Here is a 23,972-nt window from a genome sequence, read left to right on the forward strand (position 1 = left end):
CTTTCTTTCTTTCTTTCTTTCTTTCTTTCTTTCTTTCTTTCTTTCTTCATAGTGCCACCACTATGAGGCAGGATGTTTAGCTGCTAGACAGCTTTTACTTAAACATATATATGAGGTGGGTTTTTTTTTTTTTTTAAGGGAACATTTTAGGAACTAAATAATTGTGTTCCTAACCACTTGAAGAATGTCATTAATACAGAGGGTTGCTTGTGGGTTTTTGTTTGTTTGTTTTTCTGAAGAGGTTAGAAGTCAATTTCTTGTCCTCAGTGATTTATGTCTTATACGAAAAGAGCCAATGAGGTCCCAGAATTATTGAGAAAAAAAACAAACAAACAAGAGGCTTGATTTATTTGCTGAAATTCCTCGAATCCAGTTTCATAGATTCCCCATGTGTGTGCTTGCAAAATGAATTCCCTGTGTTGTTTAGTCATATAAGAACTGTCTGAGACCAGATAAAACCAGTCTGACCAATTTAGGATTGAAGGGCTGAAGCATTCATGAAAATTTCAGAGTTGTGTTCTAGTGTGTGGCCAGCCTATTCCAGTGTTGAAGACCAGAAATGGGGAAGCGCCTGAGGTAATTCTCTGAGGAGCTTTAGACATTAGAGTTTGGGTCTGGGAACATATCACCACTGAAGGCTTTCAAGGCCATTTTTGAGCATATCTGGTGCTAATGACTACGGGAAATGCTTATACGGAGACAAACTAGTGAGTTGTTTTGGGCAAGCCTGTGTTATGGTTGGCCACCCAGAAAAAGAGAACCCCGCTCCCTGGCCCAGTTCCTAACCCAGCACCTGTTGGCCTGTCTCATCCTACATATGAAAAAGGACAGAAGTGTAGAGCTAGATGGACTGGAACGACCAGACCTCGTTCCAGTTCATCTCAGTTCTTGAGTTTCCTCTCGATTTTACAACACTGTTACTATTACGTAGTTGCCATCAATAAACATGACTGGCAAGATCACTTCCCGTGAGCATGGCTTAATCCTTCATTGAGAATACTGGGGGAAAACAAGAAAAAGAGCAGGCTTTAGGAATAGAAGTGACGAAGAAATCATGCCAATACTTTCGAATTTGGCTTTCTAGAAAAGTGTTTACAAATGAAAAAAATGACACCACCTTTCTTCTCCACATTTTCATTATAGATGTTTATTACAGTCTTAGTTTAGTTGCTCATGAATTTGACTTTTCCTATAGGTGAAAATCCAGAATTTTAAGACATTCTCATTTCCTGTCAATACCAAATCCATCTGGAGGTCTTTCAGGGCTTGTAATTGCACAAGCAGTGTCAGCTCCTCTGTGTGACCCATCTGGCTCACGGCTGTGGACATGAGACAATGCAGCTAAGAGTTTAGACTTTCACAGCTGTCTTTGGGTGGGTCAGATTCCATCCCTGAGGAAGATGACTGAACGCCTAATCTCCCGTTTGTCGTGGAGGCAGCACTTGACACTGGGGGTCAGTCAGCGGTTCCAAGTTCGCAGTACGCTTTCCATAAACATGAAAGACTGATTTATAGTTCATTAGAATCGCTCCAGGAGATTGAAATAGGCCAAAAGCTTGCTAAGATGGAAAGGATGCAGGAAGCAAGAAAAGACAATTTTTTAAATTTATTAATTATTTTTTTTTATAAATTACAGTTTATTCATTTTGTATTCCTGCTGCAGCTCCCTCCTTAATCCCCTCCCAATCTTACCCTCCCTCCCTCATCTCCTCCCCTGCCCCTCCCCAAGCCCACTGATAGGGGAGGTCCTCTTCCCCTTCCCTCTGACCCTAGCCTATCAAGTCTCATCAGGACTGTCTGTATTGTCTGTATTGTCTTCCTCTGTGGCCTCGTAAGGCTGTTCCCCCCTCAGGGGGAGGTGATCAAAGAGCCAGCCCATGAATTCACATCAGAGACAATCCCTGTTCCCATCACTAGAGTACCCAGTTGGACACTGAGTTGCCATGTGCTATATCTGTGCAGTGGTTCTAGGTTATTTTCATGTATGATCCTTGGTTGGAGGACCCCTGTGCCCAGATTTTTTCGATCTTTTGCTCTCCTTGTGGAGCTCCTGTCCCCTTCAGGTCTTCCTGTCTCCCCCTTCTTTCATAAGATTCCCTGCACTCTGCCCAAAGTTTGGCTATGAGTCTCACATTTGCTTTGATACCTTGCTGGGTAGAGTCTTTTAACAGCCCTCTGTGGTAGGCTCCTGTCCTGTTGCCTGTTTTCTCCCTCTTCTGATGTCCATCCTGTTTGCCTTTCTGAGTGAGGATTGGTCATCTTACCCAGGGTCCTCCTTTTTGCTTAGCTTCTTTAGGTGTGCGAAAGACAATTTTTAAGAAAATGCTTTTTGAAAGATATTAATAAAATAGTTCTTAATGGGTAGAAGAAAATAGAAATATTATTGAGAATTTTAAGCAAACTTACGGCACTTATTTTGAATATGTTAGGAAGTAAAATATTTGTATCATACTTGCTCGTGAATTTGACTCCTGTAGTGAAAGTATGCTAGATTTTCAGGAATAATTCTGGTAATGTTCACTATCTTCTGTCTTGGGTTTTAGCCAGTCAGGGTCCCTGACCATTGCCATATTGGATGTTGTCCATATACCATGCTAAGAGATATATTGCTGTGGTGCAAGCAAGGTTGTTGATGTGGTTTCTTTTTGTATTTTTAATATTAGAATTGTATTTTTTTATTCTTTAACATTAGGATTTTAAACAAATATTTGTAGACATTTTCCCTAGGCATTAAATATGAATACACTCTATTTCAGAGAAATGTGATCAAGACCTCTGCAGATGCTGTCATCTGGAACACTGGCCAAGGAGATCCTGGGGTCCCAGCATCCCTTCCTGTCTCCACCTCTGGACACTGTGCGCAGTCCTCGGCCTTGCCAGAAGCTGGTATTGATTTTGTGTCCTGTCCACATTGCATTTTGTATTCAGGAGCAGGGTTCACTGAAACCGTCTTCCATCCCAATGTGCTTCCCTCCATTCACAAATGAGTCTTGTAAGGTGAAGAGTGAGAGTTGGAGAGACCGGTCAGACATTTGGTCCTAACTGTTCAGAAATCAAGGGCTTCACATAAGAGAATTGCCAAGTAGTGAAGAGTGGAGACTAAGCATTCAAATCACTGAAACTTCTTTCAGTTGTTTTTTCTTTAGTTAAAATATAATTGCATCATTTAGCCTCGCCCCTTTCAGTTCCTCCATTCATCCATCCCCTGAACTTATGTCTCCTTTTATTTTATTGTTATCGATGTGTTCCCAGTTGTGTCTCATTTTATATTTTTATTGTGTTTGTATATTTGTGTACATGCAGTGCTAGGGCAAGGACACATGTGCCATCGTGCATGTGTGGAGGCCAAAGGACAATTTGATGGTTTCTTCTTCCCTGCTGTGGCATCTGGGGATGAAACCCCAGTAGTGAGGCGTGTGCAGCACGTGCTTCTACCACTGAGCCATCCTACCAGCGCTGTTTCAACTGTTTTATCAATGGAAATCCTGCTGATGCATTTTGGCCATTTTTTTCATTTGTGCAGATTTTAGGAAACATAGCCATGTACTTGGTAATGTGTAAGCATTTGATGTAGTAAGGCCTTAACTTTTTTAAATAACATCTTGGAAATTTTTTAAATTTAGATTTTATATGTTTGAGTATTTTGTGTGCTTTTATATCTGTGCACCACAGAGGCCAGAATAGGGCATCAGATCTCCTGGAACTAGAGTTACAGATAGTTGTGAGTCCCCACATGGGTTCTGGGAATCGAACCCAGATCCTCTGGAAGAGCAGCCAGTGAGCTGAACTGCTAAATTATCTTTTCAGGCCCCAAGTAACTTATATCTTGTACTATGCCGCAGCCCTTTACAGTCAAGATTTTGTGGGAATATGAGGCTGCTGCTTATTCACTGAGATTTGTGAACTAGGATTTGGCCAATTCCTAAAATGCCATCCGTTCCAGTATCTGGAACCGTTGTGTCCTTCCTGTATTGCACACAGCCTTCTGCTGCCTGGCTGCCGTTTGTGTTTCTGTTGTTCTTGTTGCCAGGGCAAACCTTGTGTGTTAGGTCACACATCCCCATGCACTTGAGGCGTGTTACGCTTTTGAAAGTGGTCTGGGCCGAAGACCAGCAGCACTGTGTAAAGACTCATTTTTCTTTGTCTTGTCATTTCCTGTAAGCATACCTCTAAGCTCATGAGGAAAGACTGTAGAGGCCTTCACAGTGCCACTTCCAGAAATTACCATGGGGCACGCTAGCTTTAGTGACGGTTTTATAACCTTACTGTCTTTAAAGAATGTAACCACTGATGGTGGAGTAGTTGATACATGCCAAGAATAGAAATAGTGTGTCCGTAAGTGGATAAGCTAACCACCAGGAACCCCCCCCCCCCTAATTCTTTGGCTTAAGAATTAGAAGGTCAGGTGGGCGCAGTGGTGCACGCCTGTAATCCCAGCGCTCTGGAAGGCAGAGGCAGGTGGGGCCCTGTGAGTTTAAAGCCAGCCTGGGCTACAGAGCAAGTCCAGGAGAGCCAAGGCTACGCTGAGAAACTCTGTCTTGGAAAAACAAACAGAAAAACAAGAGGAGAGACAGAGAGAAATAGAAGGTCTACAGTGCTCCACCACAGTTCCACCCACAGCTTCTCCCAGCCCTTGGTGACAGAGATGATTTTCAAAAGCCATTGTGTTGCTTTTTTTTTTTTTTTTTTTTTTGAGCAATACATACTTTTTAACTTAAAACATTATAAAAATGGATTAATGCACATTATATTCTTTGTAATCTGATTTTTCTCTACCTGACATGATGCTACCAAGATTTGTCCGTGTGCCAACACTCCAGTTCATCCATAAAAATGCGTATGTTGTGTTGCTCACATACGTCACAGTGTGTGTATTTCCTGTCAGCAGATGTTCTTGCCTGGTTTCCAGTTTTGCCATCAGCTTTGTAAATGAAAAGTCTGGGATCACCACGCTGCCCCAGCGTGACGCTCCTGTGACTCTTCGGTGTTTTATGAGCATAAATGGTGCCACGAAATGGGAAAGTTAGGCGGTGCCACAAATAATGTCAGTCTGCTCGCTTCAGTGGCCAGATACTCATGGCTTACCCTGTGTCTGCTTCCCACCTTAGCGTGTCATTCACAGTCATAGCTACCTATCTTTGGTAATACTTTTATATGTTTTATTTTTTTTTAAGTCTATATATTATTTTCATCTCATAAATTCTATGTTACTAGGACCAATACTGTTATTTATTGTGTTTTTACTGTCTGTCAAGTACTATGCCAAAAGATTTTGTTTATGCCTCCCAAAATTTTAAGTAAATTTTCAAATTTGGAGATAATTTCAAACTTACAGAAAAGGAGTTTACAAGAGTATGAATAGTTTCATAGATTACTTGTTTAGCTAGCTGTACCCATTGATGCCATTTTTTGTTCTGTTCTCATGTGCGTGTACATGAAATGTCATCATTCCAGAACTATCTGAGGGTACGGTACATACACTGTGACACTTTCTGCCTGAATGCCTCAGTGTGCGTTCTCTAATAATAGGGATAGTTTCCCCTTGCACACTCTTGGTACAGTATGTTTAGCAGTAAAGTATCAGCCTGCTGTTTGACTCTGGTTTTGTCAGTTGACCCAAGTGATGTCTAGTGTAGCACCCTCCCCCACCCGTACCTCATACTCACTGCCTGTGTCCTCTAGGATAACGTCCTTTGATATAGAGCATTCCCACTCCTCTCTCTGTCCTATATCATTTTGAAATGTTGAGAATTAATACTCTCTCTCTTATTCCCATTCTTCTTCTTCTTCTTCTTTTTTTTTTTTTTAAGCAGAATTTATTCGCTTGGGGTTTATCTTCTGTTCTTCATGATTCAATTCAGATTGTGCCTTCTTGGCCGGAAGACTGCACTGGTGGTGTCTTCGCATCTGGAAGCGCATAGTGTCCGTTTCTCTTTTATTGTTGAGGTTAATTTTGATCACCTGATCAACACTGTGTCCAGTGTATTCGTTACATAATTCATTACTGCCCTCCCTCCATCTGCAGAGAGGCACTGGAAGGACCAGGCAACAGCCTTCTCATTAAAGCTTTCTCTTAGATGTGGGGGTCACGGGTGATTCTTGCCTGATTGTCCTTACTGCAAAATGTCCTCTTGCAAAATGATAATTTTTCCAATTCCAAACACCTCTCTACATTCATCAGTAGGCACTCAGCTTGTTTTTATAATAATAATAAAAAAAGCTTGCTTGCTGGACCATCCATCCAACTATTCATCTCTCTATTTTCTGTGTCATTATTTGTATGATTCACATATTCTTATTTTTCAATACTTTATAGTTCATTAGTGTACTTAATCGGCACTCAGATTGCCCAGATTCATCTAGGGAGATCCTTCAGGTTATCACCTGTGTCCTTGTTCTGTGCTCATCTTTTTTAGTTCTTTTCTTACTTTCTGGCTTGGCAGGGTATTTCTGTTTCATTTGTATATACCATCTTCCACTCTTGAAGTTAGCCATTTCTTTAAAAATTCCAGTTCCCTTTGTGGAAAATGGTATTAAATATTAAGATCTGGGCATTAGGCTTCAGGAATTTTAAACCGGGTACCATTACCAAGTTTTATGTATCAAAACCTTAAGCTTTATGGAGGCTAAGTAGCCATCCAGCAAGTAGCTAGACCCCACTTCTCTCTCAAGCACCCTGCTCTTTCAGTCATGCTGTGGCCTTTGGTCCTGAGTCCTGCCATCTGGGTTTCTTCTTTCTTGATTGCCTTAACCCAAATAGTTTTATCAAAAGGTCTTGTGTCATTTACTTTTTTTTACAGATAAAAAGATCTTTGAGTTTAAAGATTTATGCTGTGGACACTGCTTCCAAGAGCGTGAAAAGGAAAAGCAGGAGTGTCAAGTTCTGAAAAGGAAGCTGGAGAAGTACCATAGGCACTTTCAGCGTTTAGAGAGGATGCACAAAGCCACAGTGGAGAAACTTGGAGGTCAGCACTTCTGGCTCGCTGCTACCGCAGGAGGCTGGCTCGTCCTGGCAGGAACATTTAGACAGAACGTTTTTTTTTTTTTTTTTAATATGGGCACCGGTTTTCTTTTAGGGTTTATATAAACCAGTTTGCATCTGTATTTACTAGTCGAATTAAAAAACTTAACATTTCTTTCTTGATCGATCAGACAGCGAAGGCCTAAATATGTGTCAGACATTGCTCTTTGTACTGGAAACAGAAGTGTTTATCAAGCGAAGCTTTGCTTGGGGAGGCGGAAATAGCATAAATAGCATAAATAAAACTTGTGGGTCTGAGCCAGCTTCTATCTGGCCCATTCACATATGCTCTCGGGGTTATCTGCTGCCATTTCCCATTGCTCCTGAGCTGTTGGCCTTCCATGCTCCTCCATCTCACCTTCACCACTAACCTCCACCCTGTTCTCTTGGCTGCACATTTGGATATATTTCCAGTTTCCTCTGCCTCTGGGCCTTGCTTGTAGTGTCACTACTCTGTCATGTGTACATGACCCTGACGTTTACTTTTTGGTCTGATTTTCATGCTTTAGGATTAACTCACAAAATGCTGTGCCTCCTTGATTTTCTCACAGCTGTATGGTGCTGTATTTCTGCATGGGTTTCTCCGTTCTCTTTGTTGCCGTTCTGTATTCTGCTTGCTGGAGACCATCCACACTGTTTCTTGAGGATACGGGATATGTCCCATCTTATTTATCTTCAGAGTCATAGTACCTACAATATATTACACAGTAAATGTTTGAATAGTATCTACTTTAGATTTATTTTATTTCATTTTATCTTGTGGTTTTTGCTCAAGGATTCTTTACATGAATATAAACTCTAGGAGCCAAGTGTGCCTAGAGCTAGAAAACCCAGTGATCTTGGTGGGGAATGCAGCTTGTTCGTAGAACTCTTGCACATTGTGCGTAATACTGCCTTCCAGCCGTAGTACTGCAGAACAACAGACAAAGCAGACCATTCTGGAGAGGTTCAGTTTACCTGGAGCGCAGCACAGATACACCAAACAGTTGGCACACAAGTTTCAGGATGTGTTCAGAGATAAAGACAAAATAGACGTTAAGCGCTGAGAAAACTGCACAGGGGAAGGTTCAGTGACGGGCTGACTGAGGAACGGTAACACGAGAGAGCGGGAAGTAGGCACGCCCTCGGAAGGCCTGCATAGGAACTCAAGGAAAGGCAGTAGGTTAACGCTGACTTCCTGTTACAGAAGAGAACAACAGGGTCGTTGAAGAGTTGATAGAAGAAAACAATGACATGAAGAATAAGTTGGAAGCATTGAAGGCCCTTTGCAGAACACCACCGCGGTAAACTTCCAGTTCAAAAATCATTTCATTTTCTAAGTGCCTTAATATTAGAAATGTTCCCCTGAATTGTTGTGTTCTCATACATAGAATATACTGACAGGAACGACTGTCTATTATCCCTTTGTTCCATATCATGTAGGCTGTTTATCTGTACATGCCATGTATGCATTGTTCAGAAAATTGGGATTTGGGGGCTAGTGTAAGTATAAGATTAGAGAAGCACTTCCCTGTGTTACCAGACACCCCACACTGTGCTCTTCAGGAGCTCTGGATGCGTTCATCATGTGGATTTGCCAGTATTTACGTAGGCAATCGTAATGTTGATTGTTGCTTTCATTTTTTTTTTTTTTCTTTTGAGACAAGGTTTAATGTCTCCCAGGGGTGGCCTCAAATGCAGCTCAAGATTAGCTTGAATCTGAGCCTTGGTGTAGTAAGTACTGGGATTATAGGTGTGTGCTCGCACACCTGGTTTGTGATGGAACCCAGGGCTTCACAGGTTCTAAGCAAGCGCTCTCCCAACTGAGCTGCCTTCCTGGCCTTTCTCTGATTTGAAATAACTGAATACTGGCAGTTCCTTTGTGCAAAATCCCAGGCGCAGCTCAGGTCATTTTATTGATGATATAAATGCACGTAAACCTTCCAAGTGAATCTCTTTACTGACCGCCTCTGTGGTTCTACAACCTGGTATGTTATTAGGTCACTGTCTGCAGGAGCCATTGAGAGTGCTTGGTTGCCATGCAGTGTGCAGGCCTTGGAAGAGCTTCGTGGGCAGTACATTAAAGCTGTGAAAAAAATCAAACGTAAGTACCAAAGAGATGCTCAAGATCCTTGCTGGTGTAGGCCTTCTGCACTGTTGTGAAATGGAAACTAGGGGGTTGGCCATTTTAGTGACTTTTTCAAACTGCCTCTTTCTTTACCCTTAGAAGAAATTGTTGATGCTGTCTCAAATTACAAAATAATAGGTTAGTTTGCCCAAGTGACACAATAATAGTTTTTGCTTGTTTGTTTGTTTTTTACATTTATTTTATGTCTCTATGTGTGTGTGTGCATGCACCATGGATATGCCTTTTGCCTGTGGAGGTCTGAAGTTGGCTCCAGATTCCCTGGCACTGGCACTGGAGTTAGGGATGGTTATGGGCCACTATGAAGGTGCTAGAACTGCAGCCTGGTCCCCTGTAAGAGTAGCCAGTCTCTTAACCACTGAGCCACCTCTCCAGTTCTCAAGAGCAGTTACTTTTATGTTGTTGATCATTTTTAGTCTTTGTTTAGAGGTTAGAATCAAACTGTCTTGAAGTGTAACATCCTTAAAACACAAACAACCTAGAGTAAAGAACATGCCCTGTGAAGACTGGACTGTGGCTCAGAGGAAGAGCCTGTGCGTCCTGTGCAGAGGACGGATGGGGCAAAGACCTAAGTCACCTTAGCAGACTTCCTGCTGCAGACATAGGAACTGTGGGGATGGCTCCAGTCTCTTACTTCTCCTTATTCCAAACGGCTCTGAGCGTGCCAGGGCTTTGTCAGCTCTAGCCGCCTTGGATGGCAGCTCTAGGGTGTCTCCAGAATAAAGACCCTTTTGCTCTAACAGAAGTGCATTGTGTGGGTGTGTTTTGGTACAGAAGTCAGGGTTTATGTAGAGAAACATACCTTCCTTCTAAAATCACTTTCATTTTTTTAACAAAAGGCAGAAAAGGTCTCAGGTTCCAAGCTGCTGGTATCAGAGTTGCTTGTAGATGTGAAAGCCAATCAGTATCGGCAATGACAGTTGTTTCTCAGTTGTTCTTGGTACCAGCAAAGGGCATAGTTACAACAAACAGCTCGTACAAGCTTCCAGAGAGGAGTGAAAACTAAGCGCTTTTATCCTGACATAGTATGCATGCTATATTTTAGTTGCCTTTTAGGAGGGTAGCTGGAGGTTATGTGCCAACATCATTTTACTTTTTCCCATCTCAAAGAAGGAAAAGTCGACACCCCTCCCCCAGTTAGCCTTTGTACACAGAGCATCTAATGCGGATGCTTTCTGACATTGACAGGGCAGTGCCTGCGCGGGCATTCCCCACATAACGAGTGGCCACGTCTGGGGGTAGAGTGTGGTCATAGATTTAGTTTTCGAAAGTAGCAGTGCAACTGAAAGCCATGTTGATGAAGAGAAAGGTGCGGATTATGATTCCATTCAGAAGGGAACATGATTCTTGCCACTCTACAGAAAGAACATCTTATACATCCCATCCCTCTCGTGAGTTTACCACTGTTCCATCAATGCTGCTAGAAACATTGGCTAAGAATGGACTGGAGACATTCAAGCCTAGGAGAAAAATATTGATTTTCCTTCTTCTCAGTGTCTGCCTTTCTGCTCACTCTTTCTGGCTACTTCTTGTCTCTTAAATGAGTCATAACATTCAATAGAACGTGCGCTTCCTGCTCTCTGTTCTTCTCTTACCCGAGTCTTTTAGAATATAACGGGGTACATTGGTTTTCTTCCCATGTGCAGCCATCACCATCTTAGGGCTAACAGTGCTTTTATTTGAGTCTAGCAAATGGGCATTGTGAAGTGTTCCATTCTAAAGCACGGAAAGTATGTATAAACTACACTTCTTCACCTCACCTGCCAAAGACTGGTCTGAACTTTGCCCCTCCTGTCTTTGGAGAAACAGTAAACATTGTGGGGTTTCTTCACCCACTGCAGGTGACATGCTTCGATACATTCAGGAGAGCAAGGAAAGAGCTGCAGAAATGGTAAAGGCAGAAGTGTTTCGGGAACGGCAGGAAACTGCCCGGAAGATGCGGAAGTATTACCTGACTTGCCTTCAGCAGATCCTGCAGGATAATGGAAAGGAAGAGGGGTGAGTTGAGTTTACCCTGAGTGTCCCGACTACACCAGGATGGGGTGCTGTCATTTCCTTAACCATAGAACTGTTTATGTGATCACAAGAGAAGCTTAGGACGGGTTTTCCTCACTGTTGGCAGAGCGAGTAGGAAACAATCCCAGGGCTGAGGACTCATGTTTTTCATTTCAACTGTTTTAATTGTATATCCTGGAATTCCCCACAGAGCTGAGAAAAAGATTATGAATGCTGCTAGCAAACTGGCCACAATGGCAGAGTTGCTGGGAACGATTGCAGAGCCAGACTGTAGAGTCGGGTGTGCCCAGGCAGGCCGCTCAGGTGGGTTCCCTCTCTCTCTCTGTCTGGCTCTCTGACAGTCTATGCATGAAAAGGTAGACTGCACAGCCTCACCAACTGCACTGTAGCATTCATCCCAAGACGTGATGGACAAGGTTTTAAATGACAAAGCACGAAAAAGGCAAAATTATAACTGGATTTTAAGCAATTTCAGTCGATAAGACTAGGAAACACCTGAAACAAAGAAGGTAGTATTTGAGAAAATGAGGACCCTCAGCTCAAAACTGCCCCACGACAGTACAAGGAGGAGCAGCAGCAAACCCGTTTCACATGCAGGATCTTATGTCCCAGGAGAAGTTGTAGCCCTTCGGTGCCTGTGGGTGATGAGCTGGTGGTTTAGAACAGTGCCCGGGGCGGGGCAGTTTTTGTTTCTTTTCTTCCCCTCCCCTCCTCTCCTCTCCAATTCTTTCTCTGCCCTTCCCCCTCCCATTTCTCTTTCCCCTTCTCCAACCCTAGCGTTTGGCTGAGTCGGAACAGGGCAGTGTTCTGGGTACCTGGATGTCAAGGACGCGCTGTTACTCTCTGTGCCCGGCATGTCAGCTGTCAGGTCTCCGCTTCCTTGCCACGTGCCTGTTCCCATCTACCAGCTCCTCAGCCAGGCAGCACAGAAAGACACTGCGTTCAAGACATAGAAGACACATTTAGCCGGGAATCATCATATCTTTAAAGAACATCACCACCATGAGAGAGAGACCACACAGACACAGACCAGAGCTAACTGAATGTGTATCTAAGGCAAGAGAACACTTACAGAAGCAACAGAGCCTGAAGCTGTTTAGAAGTATGGTGGATATTCTTAGAAAGATGTAAACTTTAGGAACATCAACACAGAGAAGTAGAAATGACTATCTAACTTCCACATTACTGGAAGAAAACCTTTTAGGAAAAGGTTTAATCTAACAAAATCAAAAAAGAGAAAAAGCTGGACGACATACATAAACAGACACTACACCATTAGCAACCATTGAATGAGAATGGGGTAAGGGTTTTACAAAATATTGATGCTTGCTATTTTTACAAGAACTCAAAAGCTCAAAGTAATTAGGGAATGACAGCAAGCAGATGAGATGGGTCTATTCGGTTATAAGCATAAATGCAGAAGTGGGCAGAGTAGAGCACACATTTAAGGGTGGAAACGGGGTGATCTTCCATGAAACTACACTGCAAAAGGCCATACACTGGTAGAAATACAAGAAGGAAACTGCTAAATTCTCAGCTGGACACTTGACATGTCTGTGAGGAAATTCGGCTTTTAACCTGGTCACCTAGAAGCAGAGCTTATTCAGGCCCCTGAAACATTTCTCGTAGAATCACAAGTGTTAGGTGTGTAAGTTTTGGGTTGGTGCACGTTAGGTGCAGGAGTGACGTGTAGAGCAGTCTTCCTGTTTGGGGGAAGATTCCTCAAAATCATGTCCCCAGTAGAACCAGCTTCTGCCTGTCCGCTCCGGCTTATGGGATCACAAGTCTTTGAACCTGATGCTGTGGCTGCTTTTTCCTCTGATCTGGTGCGATGTCCTGGTGTTCACATGTTTGCCCTGAGCGCTAGACCGATGGGGTGTTCTACCATACTTTCTTGGTCAGAAACTTCATGCTTGACACCAGACTCAGCAGCGCTGCATTGCAGTCGGCACTTGACATGCGGTACCTGCTACGAACATAGATGGGATAGCTGAAAATAAGTCTCCCTCCTCTCCAGTGACTCCAGCTTGTGTCAAGTTGACATAAACTAACATTTCAGCCACAGAAACCACCATTTCTCTGGCTATGACTAAAAGAATATCTGTCTAGTGTAGCGCTGATAATATTTTGATAACACACAATTATATTATTCTCTTTAAAGTGTTAATTTTCTCTTAATTCCCGTGCTCCTAATTTTGTGTTCCTTTGCACATAGTAGCATTTCCCTTGACTTCAGAGTTGCTGATGGGCATTGAAAGATCAGAAAGGAGCGATGTGAATCACAAGGTTCCACATTCCGTTGAAAGCAAACCAGAGAGTGGGAAAACTATCCCCAGAAGTGGGTGTGAGCCAGTTCCTAGGAGGAGGTCTGCGTCTAATTCACAGCGGCGGTCAGAGGACTCAGAACACAGCGACACAAAGCCCACGACTTCCACAGCTTCGTCTTCAGAATGTCAGTCAGTGGTTGGGGGTTGCAGGCCCCCAAACATCTTGGCAAAGAATGCTGCTCCCGAGTTTGTCCCATGCAGGGGTGAAGGAGGCTTTGGTTTACATGAGAAGAAAGATACACTTGGTGGAGCTGCCTCTGAGTCACCTCTTTATTCAGCCACCTACCCCTTCCTTGGAACTGCTGAAAAGAAATCCTCACCTAGATCCATCTCAGAGTCCACACACACACCCCTGAGAGGCCCCAGTGAAACACCAAGACTAAACGCGTTTGTCTGTGGTTCTCTAACAGAGACAGAGAGTGCCGCCTGTGAGAAGAGTCGGGGTGTAGGCACGCGGGACACCCCAGTGAAGGACGGAAGGGACCCAGGCAGCTCTCCAGGCTGGCCTTCTGACAGCACGTTCCCCTGTGGCAGTCCTGCTGTGCTGTTTCTCAGTGATAGGTCACCAAGGACTCTGGACCTGCTAGGGGACTCTGCTCAGTCGAAACAGTTCTCAGCAGCCAGTTGTCTTCCAGATGGCCCGCAAAGCAATATGGTTCGTCAGAGCACTTCCACTCCAGATCTGCCCAAAGAAACCCTGCATTCCCAGCAAGGGAAGGTGGGGGCTCCGCTGGGACACCCGTCTCCACAGAGCACTGGTGTGTTAAAGCCAGATATCAGAAAACGGAGCAGCACAGGGCCATCTCCAGTGTGTCAGAAGCCTTTGATAACGTTCACTGCTCCCCTGACTAGCCAACGAGATAGTGGCTTTGACAGCCCCTTTGTCAGTCTAGAATAATCATGTGCCGTATGTCAGAAGATTCTTTCTATCTAGACAAGAAAAGGGACAGGAATCTTTTATGCTGAGAAACCATTGCGGCCTGCCTGCCAGCCTTCGTGTGTTTGATACTCTCGTACCTGAGTGAAGTTATGTGGGCTATTTACAGTGCCTTCATGCTGGAGGCCTGAGCCATGTGCTGTGTGCCCTGCTTCCCTGTGGTGCTTTAGGCGGTTGCTCAGCTTTCTATTTTTATATTTATATGCCAACTCATTTTGCAGTGTTAAAATATTTAATAAAATGGTATGTGATTTGCAAATTTGTCGTGACTTATTTTATAGTTTGTAATCTAGAAATGGTACAGCGACATTATGTTTGAAATTGGCTCAAAAACTACAGACTGATTATTTGTGTATATGACCAATCGGATGCAGTGTTTAAGCTCATCTCATATGTATCAATATGTTGCATATTTGTTTTCACCGATTTTCTTTGTCACTTGTTTTTTTGATAAGTTGTTTAGGCATATGTCACTTTATTTTCAAGAATTTGGGACACACCTCCCCCCTCCCCACAGACATAATAGTTTTCTCTATTTTCCATTGTTTTGGGAGAATATGCTTCAAAGAATTCCAGCTCATTTTTGCACACTTGTGTTATGGTCTGTGGTGGAGTGTTCTTTGCCTGACAAGAGTGTGTCTTCCGTTCACTGATCGTTTTTAACATGCACTGGACTTTTGGTCAGTGATACTGCCAATAGGCCACAACTTGCTGACATTTTTGCTTTTTGTTCTGTTAAGCATGGGACGTGGAGGGCTGCAGAGAGGGCTCGGTGCTTTAGAGTCCCAGCACCCCATGGAAGAGTGGCTCACAATTCAATCTCACGCCAACTCTAGGGATCCAAAGCTACCTTCCGGCCTCTGCACCTACACACGGACATACAGGTGTAATGGAAGTTTTGGTTTCTTCGTAAGCTCAGTTACATTATGTAAACATGTTTTTGTTTTAATCCCAAGTGTGGGATTTTAGTTGGGCTATAGTTTGCTCACAGCCGATAATTGTCTCCTGTGGGGCGTGGTCTTTGCCAGCTGGTAACGGCCTTCCAGCTTGGGCACAGAAGAGGGGCGTGGTCTAAGGCTAGGAGAGTATACATTGAGAACCCAGAAAGAGAAGGTATGGCATGTAGCAGTTTGGAGAGACCCAAGAGATGGACGGTGTGTGGAGCAGACAGAGAAACCCAGTGTCGTGGAAGAGACTGCTGGCTGCATCTGCGGTTGATGGGGATTGGTATAGAGCCCTAAAAGAACCCCTCAACTCTAAACAGCCAGGGAAAGTAAAGGGGCCCTCTCTCCCTACTAACCCTCTCCTACATAGGATTGTGAGGTAGGAAGGGAGGTTGAGACCCAACACCCCAAATAAAGTAGTTTTTAAAATGGGCACTACAGACAGATATACATGTATAGTAACGAAATTTCTTAGTGGGGTATGCTAATTTCTGACCGTAATCATTACATTGTTTTTCTTTCAGTTGTGTGATTTTTGTTTCGTGTATTTGGAGATAATGTTAGGAGTACACTTATATCCGTTGTGTCTTTCTTATGTATTGATCCTCCACCACTGTAAGATACCCTCTGAATTTAATATTTATCTTAAGTTCACTTTTACTGTAATGGCTATAACCACTTCAGCTCTTTCGTGATTATTGCCTGCTTGATGGCTCTTCTCTGCTCTTTTCCTTTTATCCTATATATTTTTTAAAATTATCTTTTAATTTAATGGGACTCTCTGGAGGGCATACCACTGGAGCTTGCTTTCATTTATTCAAACTCCTTCCTCTCTCTTCCTTTTCCTTTTCCTCCCTCTCTTTCCTCCCTCCCTCCTACTTCCTTTCTTTTCCTCCTAGACAGTGTGTATGTACTGTTGGGTATGGGGCCTGGCCCAGAGCGTTGTCAGCCTACCAGGACTCACAACCTAGACTAACTCTTTCCCCTCCCAGCAGCTATCAAATGTCAAAGCTCCTTAACTAGGGGTAGGACTTCCTGCCTCACCCTACCTCACCCCAATACTGGGCCTTTTTTTTTTTTTTTTTTTTAAATCTGCCTTGACCTTGTGCAGGACTTACTTGTGCATGCTGTCACAATTCGAAAGTGGCTGGCTGTCCAACTCAGAAGTGCTTGGTTGTTCCTTTAAATTTGTGCCACTATTGAAGTAGTGGGCATATCCTAACAGGTAATAAAATTTGATGTTTAAAAAAAAAATTTAGGAGACTTGTGGAAATATCATAAGCAGACTTTTTTTGTGTGTTTTGTTCTCTGGTCCGTGTGTGAGACCATGCTGTACCATTAGCCTTTGGTCGTCATGATTCTGTTTACCCTGTTTGTTAATTGTGAGTAACCTTTGTCCAGTCCTCTGATTTTCCTGCCATCTTGGGTCACCTTTTGTTATTCACATTTCCCAAAATGGCTGACCCCTAGTGGCCTCCCATGTAGAGTGCTGTGATTTTGGAGTTGGTATTTTACTCAGTTGTTTTGCTTGTGCTGTTTGTGTTTGGCTTCTTGTCTCATTGACCCTTTACCTTTTCCTCCTCTTCCCCACGTTCTCAAGACAGAGTTCAGCAGGCTTTCCATAGACATCAGTGTCACAGTTTCTTTGTGGGTTGTGTGGGTGGAGGCCAGGTTTTAGTCAGTATTTAAGGTTGACGGAGGCAGAGCCATTGAGGCGCCTCAGTGAGCAAAGGTTCTTTGTCACCAGGCTTGCTGGCCTGAGCCTGATCCCTGAATTCATTTATAGAAGAGGCATGCTTCTCACAAGTTGTCCCTTTGCTTCTGTGCGTGTCATGGTGTGTGTGTGTGTGCCATACACTAAGTAAACAGTTATTTTCAGTTTATTGACAAGTGTAAGTTGTGTTTTGACTAGAAATTCACCAGCCGGCAGGAAAGCCTGTCAACACAGTAGACAACATCTTTGTAATTCTAAACTTCACTTTGTTTTGTTTCATCTTAAAAATTAAAAGGAATTTAGATATTTTCTGGTAATATATCTCTGGATATAATTTGGAATAAGACATATTTAAACCCCGTATCAAAGTACTTCCTGCTGCACCTGGATTCCGTAGAAGAGAAATGAAGACGTGTTGGCGATGCTGTTGGTCCTCTGCCAAATCAAACATCATCGCCTGTTACTTAGAGCAAGGAGGCATGTGTCTGTCCCTTTCTGTGCCTTAGTCCTCTTTGGCCTGAGTTAAGTACAGTGCTCTCAATTCCTCGTGCCTGATTGGTTTAGGGAGGGTCACATCCCTCATAGAGCCTGGGAATGGCCAAAAAGCTCTAGAAAACGTTCCTTTTAAAAATCCACCCTCTTCCACACTGAACAGGACCAGCCCGCAACAACCGTGCCTCAGGCACAGTATGTGCTGCAGGCGTTTTGTTTAGCTGTGTGTCCTGTATCCATTGAACTACCCTCACTTCACCTCAAGATGAAACCAAACAGCGAGGAGGGGCCGGCTCTGCTGACGGTGTCTAGACTGTGAAGTGACACATGTCCTCATTGTTGGGAAAACTGGAGCCTTCCTGTGACCTGCAACCACCTTACAAAACATCGTCTTTCATGAGGTTGGAAAGCTCAAGTGGGAGTTTTTGCAAAGGGCCTGATGACATACATACACAGTAAAGACTCCGTACCTGTCTCCGAGTGAAAAAAGCAGCACGCCCATTGGTCTGCTCAAGGTTCCAGAGGTGAACTCTTCCCCCTCTGACCCCCTTCATCCGTGTCCTCAGTACTTGGTAAAAATGATATGTGAGGTTGACCTAATACTAAGTTCTTTCCCCCTCAGAGCAGTTACATACCTGGCCCATTGCCAAGAACAGGTGACAGCAGCTTCATCTAGAGATAAAGGCGTCACCTGCTCCAAGCCAGTTTCCCTCTTCCAGCCATGTCCTGAATAAGCGTAGACCAAGCTGACCTTCACACGGCCTTTGCCGGAAGAACGTTATTTACATTTGTTTACCTGTTCCCAAGTACACATTTAAACACTGGAAGAAAGAAAATCCTCTCGAAAACACCAGGATTACCCAGTGGCTTCCTTTGGTGAGGGGCTAAAGCTTTGTCCTTTTTGCAGAAGCCTGTAAGGACTTTGGAGACAAACACAACTTTTGATGCGGTTTGGATATGGATGCAGCAAAGACTGCCAGACCTGGAGAGGCCTTTGTCCTTAGTCCCACACAGCATGTTACTGTAGCTGGAAAAAAAAATGTGGCCGAACAGCCAGAAATCTGCAAGCTGGAAACCCTGGAATCATTTGCTTCTCATCCCTGTCTCAGGTCAGGGTCAGATGGCCTGTGTCCCTCCCGCCTCCAAGACAGCCTGCCCCAGGATTGTCCCACAGGGAAGGCTTAAGGTAAGTGCGAGGGGCCGACGTCCCAAACAAAACTTAGCTTTCAAAACTGAGTTTTCAAACTTTCAAAGGCTGCTCACCTCGGCAACCGGCTGACCAGAGAAAGCCTGGAAGCAACAGACTGGCTCTCCTCAGTGCTCATTCCCAGCAAGGACAAGTATGTGATTATATAATAAGCTCTGTCTCCTGGCACCCGGAGAACTGACCTACAATGTCAAATGTGCAACTTATTAAGCAAAATTCCACCGAGCCTACATACTCACTTTCTCGGGATGTTCAGTTGCTTTACCACAAGAGCCCTGACCTCAACAGTTCATGTTGGCAAACCCATTCTTATCTGGATCCTTGGCTTTGTAATCACACACAGTTTCTCTGTGGGTTTTTAAGAATACCAAATAAGCTGATCTGTCCTTATTGTCCTTTGCCTCCATGATTCTAGAGACCACAGATAATTGTTTGGGCCCAGGTTCTCATGCTGTTATTCTGTTGGGAGGAAAAGTCTTGCCATAGGCTTTGTTTTCTTCATTCAGATGCATACCCTAACAGATGACTGGCTTCCGTTTTTAAATGGGTGCACAGCTGTGTTCTTTTTCTAGTCGAGAAACCTCGACTCTGCTCTAGGGTTTCTCCCTTTCCCAGCGAGCACACAGAGCTGTAAGTTCATTAACTGGCAGAAGTCACTATTTGCCGAGGGCCCGATGAAATCATCAGCGGCAATGCCTTCATGGGGAGGGCTATGTCATTGTCACCACAGATCAAGGTTTGCAGGCACAGGTGGCAGCAGCCATTTCTGTGCAAGTTGGCATCCAGCCTGTTGCAAATGCAGCAGACAGAATAGCGTCTGTGCTAAGTGCGCCCATCAGCAAGTCTGCATTTCTAAACTTAACGTCAGTGATAGGAGCGATGAGTAGATGTGCATGCAAAGCACCACTGTTTGCTCTGATCACCAGCTAGAGCCCCCCTCCCCCAAAGCACAGTCTGCGTTCAGTCTGTGCACATGAAGTGCTGTGGTTTGTTTTCTAAGTGGTGGCGTGTTGCAGGCGTTCTCTGTATCTTGCAAGCCAGCGTACGAGCCACAGGCCACAGTTTGTAGTGTGAAAAACCCGGAAGTGTGGTGGCATACACTTTAATCCCAACTCTATCGAGGCAGAGGCAGGTGAGTTTGTGAATTCACCGCCAACCCGGTCCCCGTAGTTTCAGGACAGGCAGGGCTTTGTAGAGACTCTCTCAGAATAAAACAGCCTGGAAAAGTGGTAAAAGCTGGATTAAGAGATGAGCTATTCCCACATACATTTGCACAGCACACACACACGATTCAGAAGCTAAGTGTGGGCATCCTTCCTGACTCACAGGAAGGGTAGCTAGTGAACACAGACAAAGGTGAGTGCTGGTGTTCTGGCTAGACTTTCTGTATCCCACTATCCAGATCTTCCTCTCTGCTGTTCCCAGGCCACCCTTCAGCCTCTTGGCTGTTCCCGTTCCTCCTCTCCACCTTCTGCCTTCATCTCGTCCCACCTCTAGACCTTCTGCCAGTCTTTGCTCTGAATTCTGTGACTTCTGCCTGCCTGTGTCTTTGGGGGTAGCAGGAGAGGGTCGGTTAAAAGATGGCAGGGGTCAAGGAGGCTGGGCCTGAAGAGACAGGGGAAGCCCAAGGTCCATCTGCCTTTCTTGCCTGCTGTGGTGTAGGTGAAGTGTTTCCAGTTGGCATCCAGACACAAACAGAACCAGTAAGAGCTACAGAGGGCGGATTTTGGATAGACTGATGACAGGGAATATTAAGGAATTGGATCATACGTTTGTTGGGGTGGATACACAAGTTCAGTTTTGGACATGGGGAAGGGGAGAACATTGCAAGCTGGAAGCCTATGTGTCCAGCCAAAAGCTATTGTCCACAGGCAGCGTCTGTCTGTGCAGGGAACGGAGGCCCACGTGCGATGATCCTCTTCCCCGGTTCATTTGATGCGGGACCTTTTCACATCTGTAAAAACCCTTCGCAACAGCACCTGGATTGGAATAACAGAAGCATGTGAGCACAATATGGCTGCTGTTTCCCTTCCACCCCAATCCTTCAACAGCATATGTCTTGAGCCTTTCTTAATGATAAACATGTTGGAAAGGAGACTCTGGGGATCTACGGCCCGTATAAACTGAGAACACGTAAGCTACCAACATGCGGACAGCTGTGAGATTAATGCACAGGCTTGGCTCGAATGCCTAATTGATAGAAGAGGTTTTACATGTTCAGTTTCTGTGCTTTCGCCTCAGCACACTGTTGTGCTTGCCGGCTGGAGGCAGCTCAGTCTCAGACTACGGGGCTTTCTGAGAAAGGGAGGCAGGCAGGGAGGGAAGGAGGAAGGGAGGAGAGAACACACAGGGAGGGGAGGGCCTGGCGCTCCACCCCTTGCAGCCACACCTTTGTCCCTGAAGAAGACTGCATTATTAGTTTTCAGTCACCTCAGAAATAAACTAATGGATCAAACTCTTGGCTACCTGACTCAGAAGTTAACAGTGTCCTCGACTTTAACTATTAGGAGCCTAAGAACTGGGGACAACCCCCTCACAGAGTAACAGAAACCAAAGAGTACAGGTAGGCCCAGATCCTCTTACCACCTGACCTGAGTTGGTGCTCCTGTGCAGCCCCAGGAGGGCAGCCCTCTCCCTCCACCTGCTGCTCTCCCTGAGACCGGCCCCCCTTAGCAAGCACCAGACCAACAGTTCTTAACCTGCTGGTCTCGACCCCTTCAAGGGGGTCGAACAACCTTTTCCAGGGGTGGCCTAAGACCATCAGAAAACACAGATATTTATTTACGTTTCAATTCATAACAGCAGCAAAATCACAGTTATGAAGTAGCAGTGAAATAATTTTATGGTGTGTGTTTCGGGGGGGGGGGGTCACCAGAACGTGGGGAACTGTATTAAAGGGTCTCAGCACTGGGAAGGTTGAGAACTACCGTGCTAGAGGCAAAGAACTTAGAACTCAGACGAGTTCCGAGATCTCTGAAAACCAGGACTGGGACCTCGTGGTTGCTTTCCATAAGGGCATGTTTTCCAGATCAGGCCCCACTGAGAACGTTTTTGTCACCAGGAAAATAGAAGTGGAGTGGGCATGCGCAGGGGTCCGAGGCGCTGCTCTTGCTTGAGGAATGTGTGCTCTCAGAGAGCGACAGGCCGATTTCCCCGTGGAAGCGGGGAGTCACTCACCCTGTGTTTTGTAGCAGTTAAGTAATTGATGTAAGCAGACTCCCCAGGGAATCCCATCTCGAGCTGGAAGAAAGAAATCTCGTTTAGTGCTCTACTCCCCTCTAGCGGTCCTCACACAGCAGAGGCTACGATTTTAAAATGTGTTTCAAGCTTGCTCATGTATTATAGAATTCCTGCTTAAGTCTGTAAAACGTCAGCATAAAGAAACATCATCGAGTTCATCCCCCCCCCCCCACCGCTCACCCCCACTCAGGTAAACAATAAGACAAGAAAAGGAGCGACGCCCAGGATGAACATGCGTCTGATTACTCCCCAGCTGATCTCAGCGTTTAACTTCCGAGTGTGTGTTGCCCACAGATGTAGACCGCCCTCGCTCGGATGCTCACCAGCCCACGCAGGGGAGGCTTACACCTGGAAGGAAATTGGAAGTCAGATTCAGTAAGTGTATCTGGTGGTGGTGCTCCTCGAGGAGGGGAGGGCCTCGTCCTCCCCTGTTGTGAAGACAACCCTTAGAGATGAAAATACTCATCGCGAGAGCCACGCACTTCCCCCTCCTTCTCCTCTGCTGACTGCAATGTTTGCTCCGTGGTGGCTTTCAGCTCCTGTCACCCCTGTTCCGTGGTGTAGTTCTGCTGTGGGATTCCCAGGGCAGATTCCACGTGGCTTGCTTTGGGATGAAGTAACAGATGGGGGATTTGGGCTGCTGCATAAGAAATGGGACTTGACAGTTTTTAGTCTAACAAACTGCTGACATAAAACAAAATAGGGAGTAATGAATGCTCTGAGGGGGATGTAACAGAGCCCAGCCCTGCCCTGACCTGCTCAGGGCCACACTCTCCATCTGTGATCCAGTATCACCCAGTATAGAGAAGCAAAACAGAGAAAACACAGATGATCATGTTGTTGATATTATTAGATAAAAAAAAAATTCAAGGTGGTTTTTAATGACTATACACAGTGATGTAAAGGAAAATATGCTTATAAAAAATGAAAAGCTAGGACATTTCATCAAAGAAGCCAAAGTCCAAAACTTTAAACTGAAGATTAAATTATCTGCAATATAAAATTCACCTGATGGGTTTAACAACAGCAGGAAATGATGGGGAAAAAATCACTCAGCTTGAAAACAGACCTGTAGAAAAAAATTATCTTCAATAATACAGTAGTCAAAAACTTAATAGATACGGAACCTTGGATGTTGTAGTAACGTGTCAAAGGCTTAATATCTAAGCTGTAAGTTCAGAGGAGAGGAGGAAAAGGGCACGGAACATTTTAAGTAGTGCTAGCCCAAACCCAGTTTTTGTGTGAATTACATTTACAGTTTTAAAAAGCTCATAACATAGTGAGGTTTCTGAAAACTAAAAATAAATGCTAACTCCTGGAAATCGCCAGAGAATAACAACCATTATTTCTAAGGGAATAATGATCTAATTAATAACTTAAATCTCATCAGAAATAGTTGGACTAGAGACAGTTGTGCTTGCTAATTTCATCCCTGTTTGACACAGGCTAGAGTCAATCACAAAAAGAAACCTCAATTATGAAAATGCTCTGTAAGGTGGGGCTGTATGCAAGCCTGTGGGGCATTTTCCTAATTAGTGGTTGATGGGGGAGGGCCCAGCCCGTTGGGGGTAGTGCCATCCCTGGGCTGCTGGTTCTGAGTTCTATAAGGAAGCAGGCTGAGGAAGCCATGAGAAGCAAAGCCAGTAAGCAGCTCCCATCCATGCCCCTTTGCATCAGCTCCTGCCTTCAGGTTCCTGCCCTGTTTTAGTTTCTTCCCTGACTTTCTCTGATGATGAAAAGTGATGTAGTACCATAAGTCAATTGCAGTTGTAACCCTGACTAAGACAATAAAAACATTAAGTAAATTTCATGTTTAATTTTGAGGCTAATCCCAACATTTTATCTATCTATCTATCTATCTATCTATCTATCTATCTATCTATGTCCATCTATCTATCTATCTCTATCTATCTATCTATCTATCTATCTATCTATCTATCTATCTATCT

The 23,972-nt window shown here is 44.4% G+C and overlaps 1 protein-coding gene and 1 long non-coding RNA gene across 4 annotated transcripts in view; one reads left to right on the forward strand and one right to left on the reverse strand.

The window, feature by feature from the left end:
* The window catches only part of Cep152 (centrosomal protein 152), a 58,198-nt gene extending 43,530 nt beyond the window's left edge, over nucleotides 1-14,668 (forward strand). For 2 of the 3 annotated variants that reach the window (XM_055620471.1, XM_055620627.1), the window contains 7 exons: nucleotides 2,757-2,886; nucleotides 6,801-6,965; nucleotides 8,208-8,304; nucleotides 9,001-9,104; nucleotides 10,988-11,144; nucleotides 11,353-11,465; nucleotides 13,378-14,668. In XM_055620471.1, the coding sequence (XP_055476446.1) occupies nucleotides 2,757-2,886; nucleotides 6,801-6,965; nucleotides 8,208-8,304; nucleotides 9,001-9,104; nucleotides 10,988-11,144; nucleotides 11,353-11,465; nucleotides 13,378-14,387 (1,776 nt within the window). In that variant the 3' untranslated portion in view covers nucleotides 14,388-14,668. The remainder of the gene's footprint in view (nucleotides 1-2,756; nucleotides 2,887-6,800; nucleotides 6,966-8,207; nucleotides 8,305-9,000; nucleotides 9,105-10,987; nucleotides 11,145-11,352; nucleotides 11,466-13,377) is intronic. The other variant, XM_055620551.1, reaches the window with a different exon arrangement.
* Nucleotides 14,669-20,503: 5,835 nt separating this feature from the next.
* Nucleotides 20,504-22,518, reverse strand: LOC129674848 (uncharacterized). Its single transcript, XR_008719850.1, has 3 exons — nucleotides 22,347-22,518; nucleotides 21,961-22,023; nucleotides 20,504-20,762 (listed from the first exon to the last, which is right to left on the reverse strand). It is a non-coding gene; the product is annotated as an uncharacterized LOC129674848 (long non-coding RNA).
* Between the last annotated feature and the right edge of the window lie 1,454 nt (nucleotides 22,519-23,972).

Source organism: Psammomys obesus, unplaced genomic scaffold (assembly GCF_907164565.1).
Source record: "Psammomys obesus unplaced genomic scaffold, mPsaObe1.curated_primary_1811, whole genome shotgun sequence".
Classification (NCBI taxonomy): domain Eukaryota; kingdom Metazoa; phylum Chordata; class Mammalia; order Rodentia; family Muridae; genus Psammomys; species Psammomys obesus.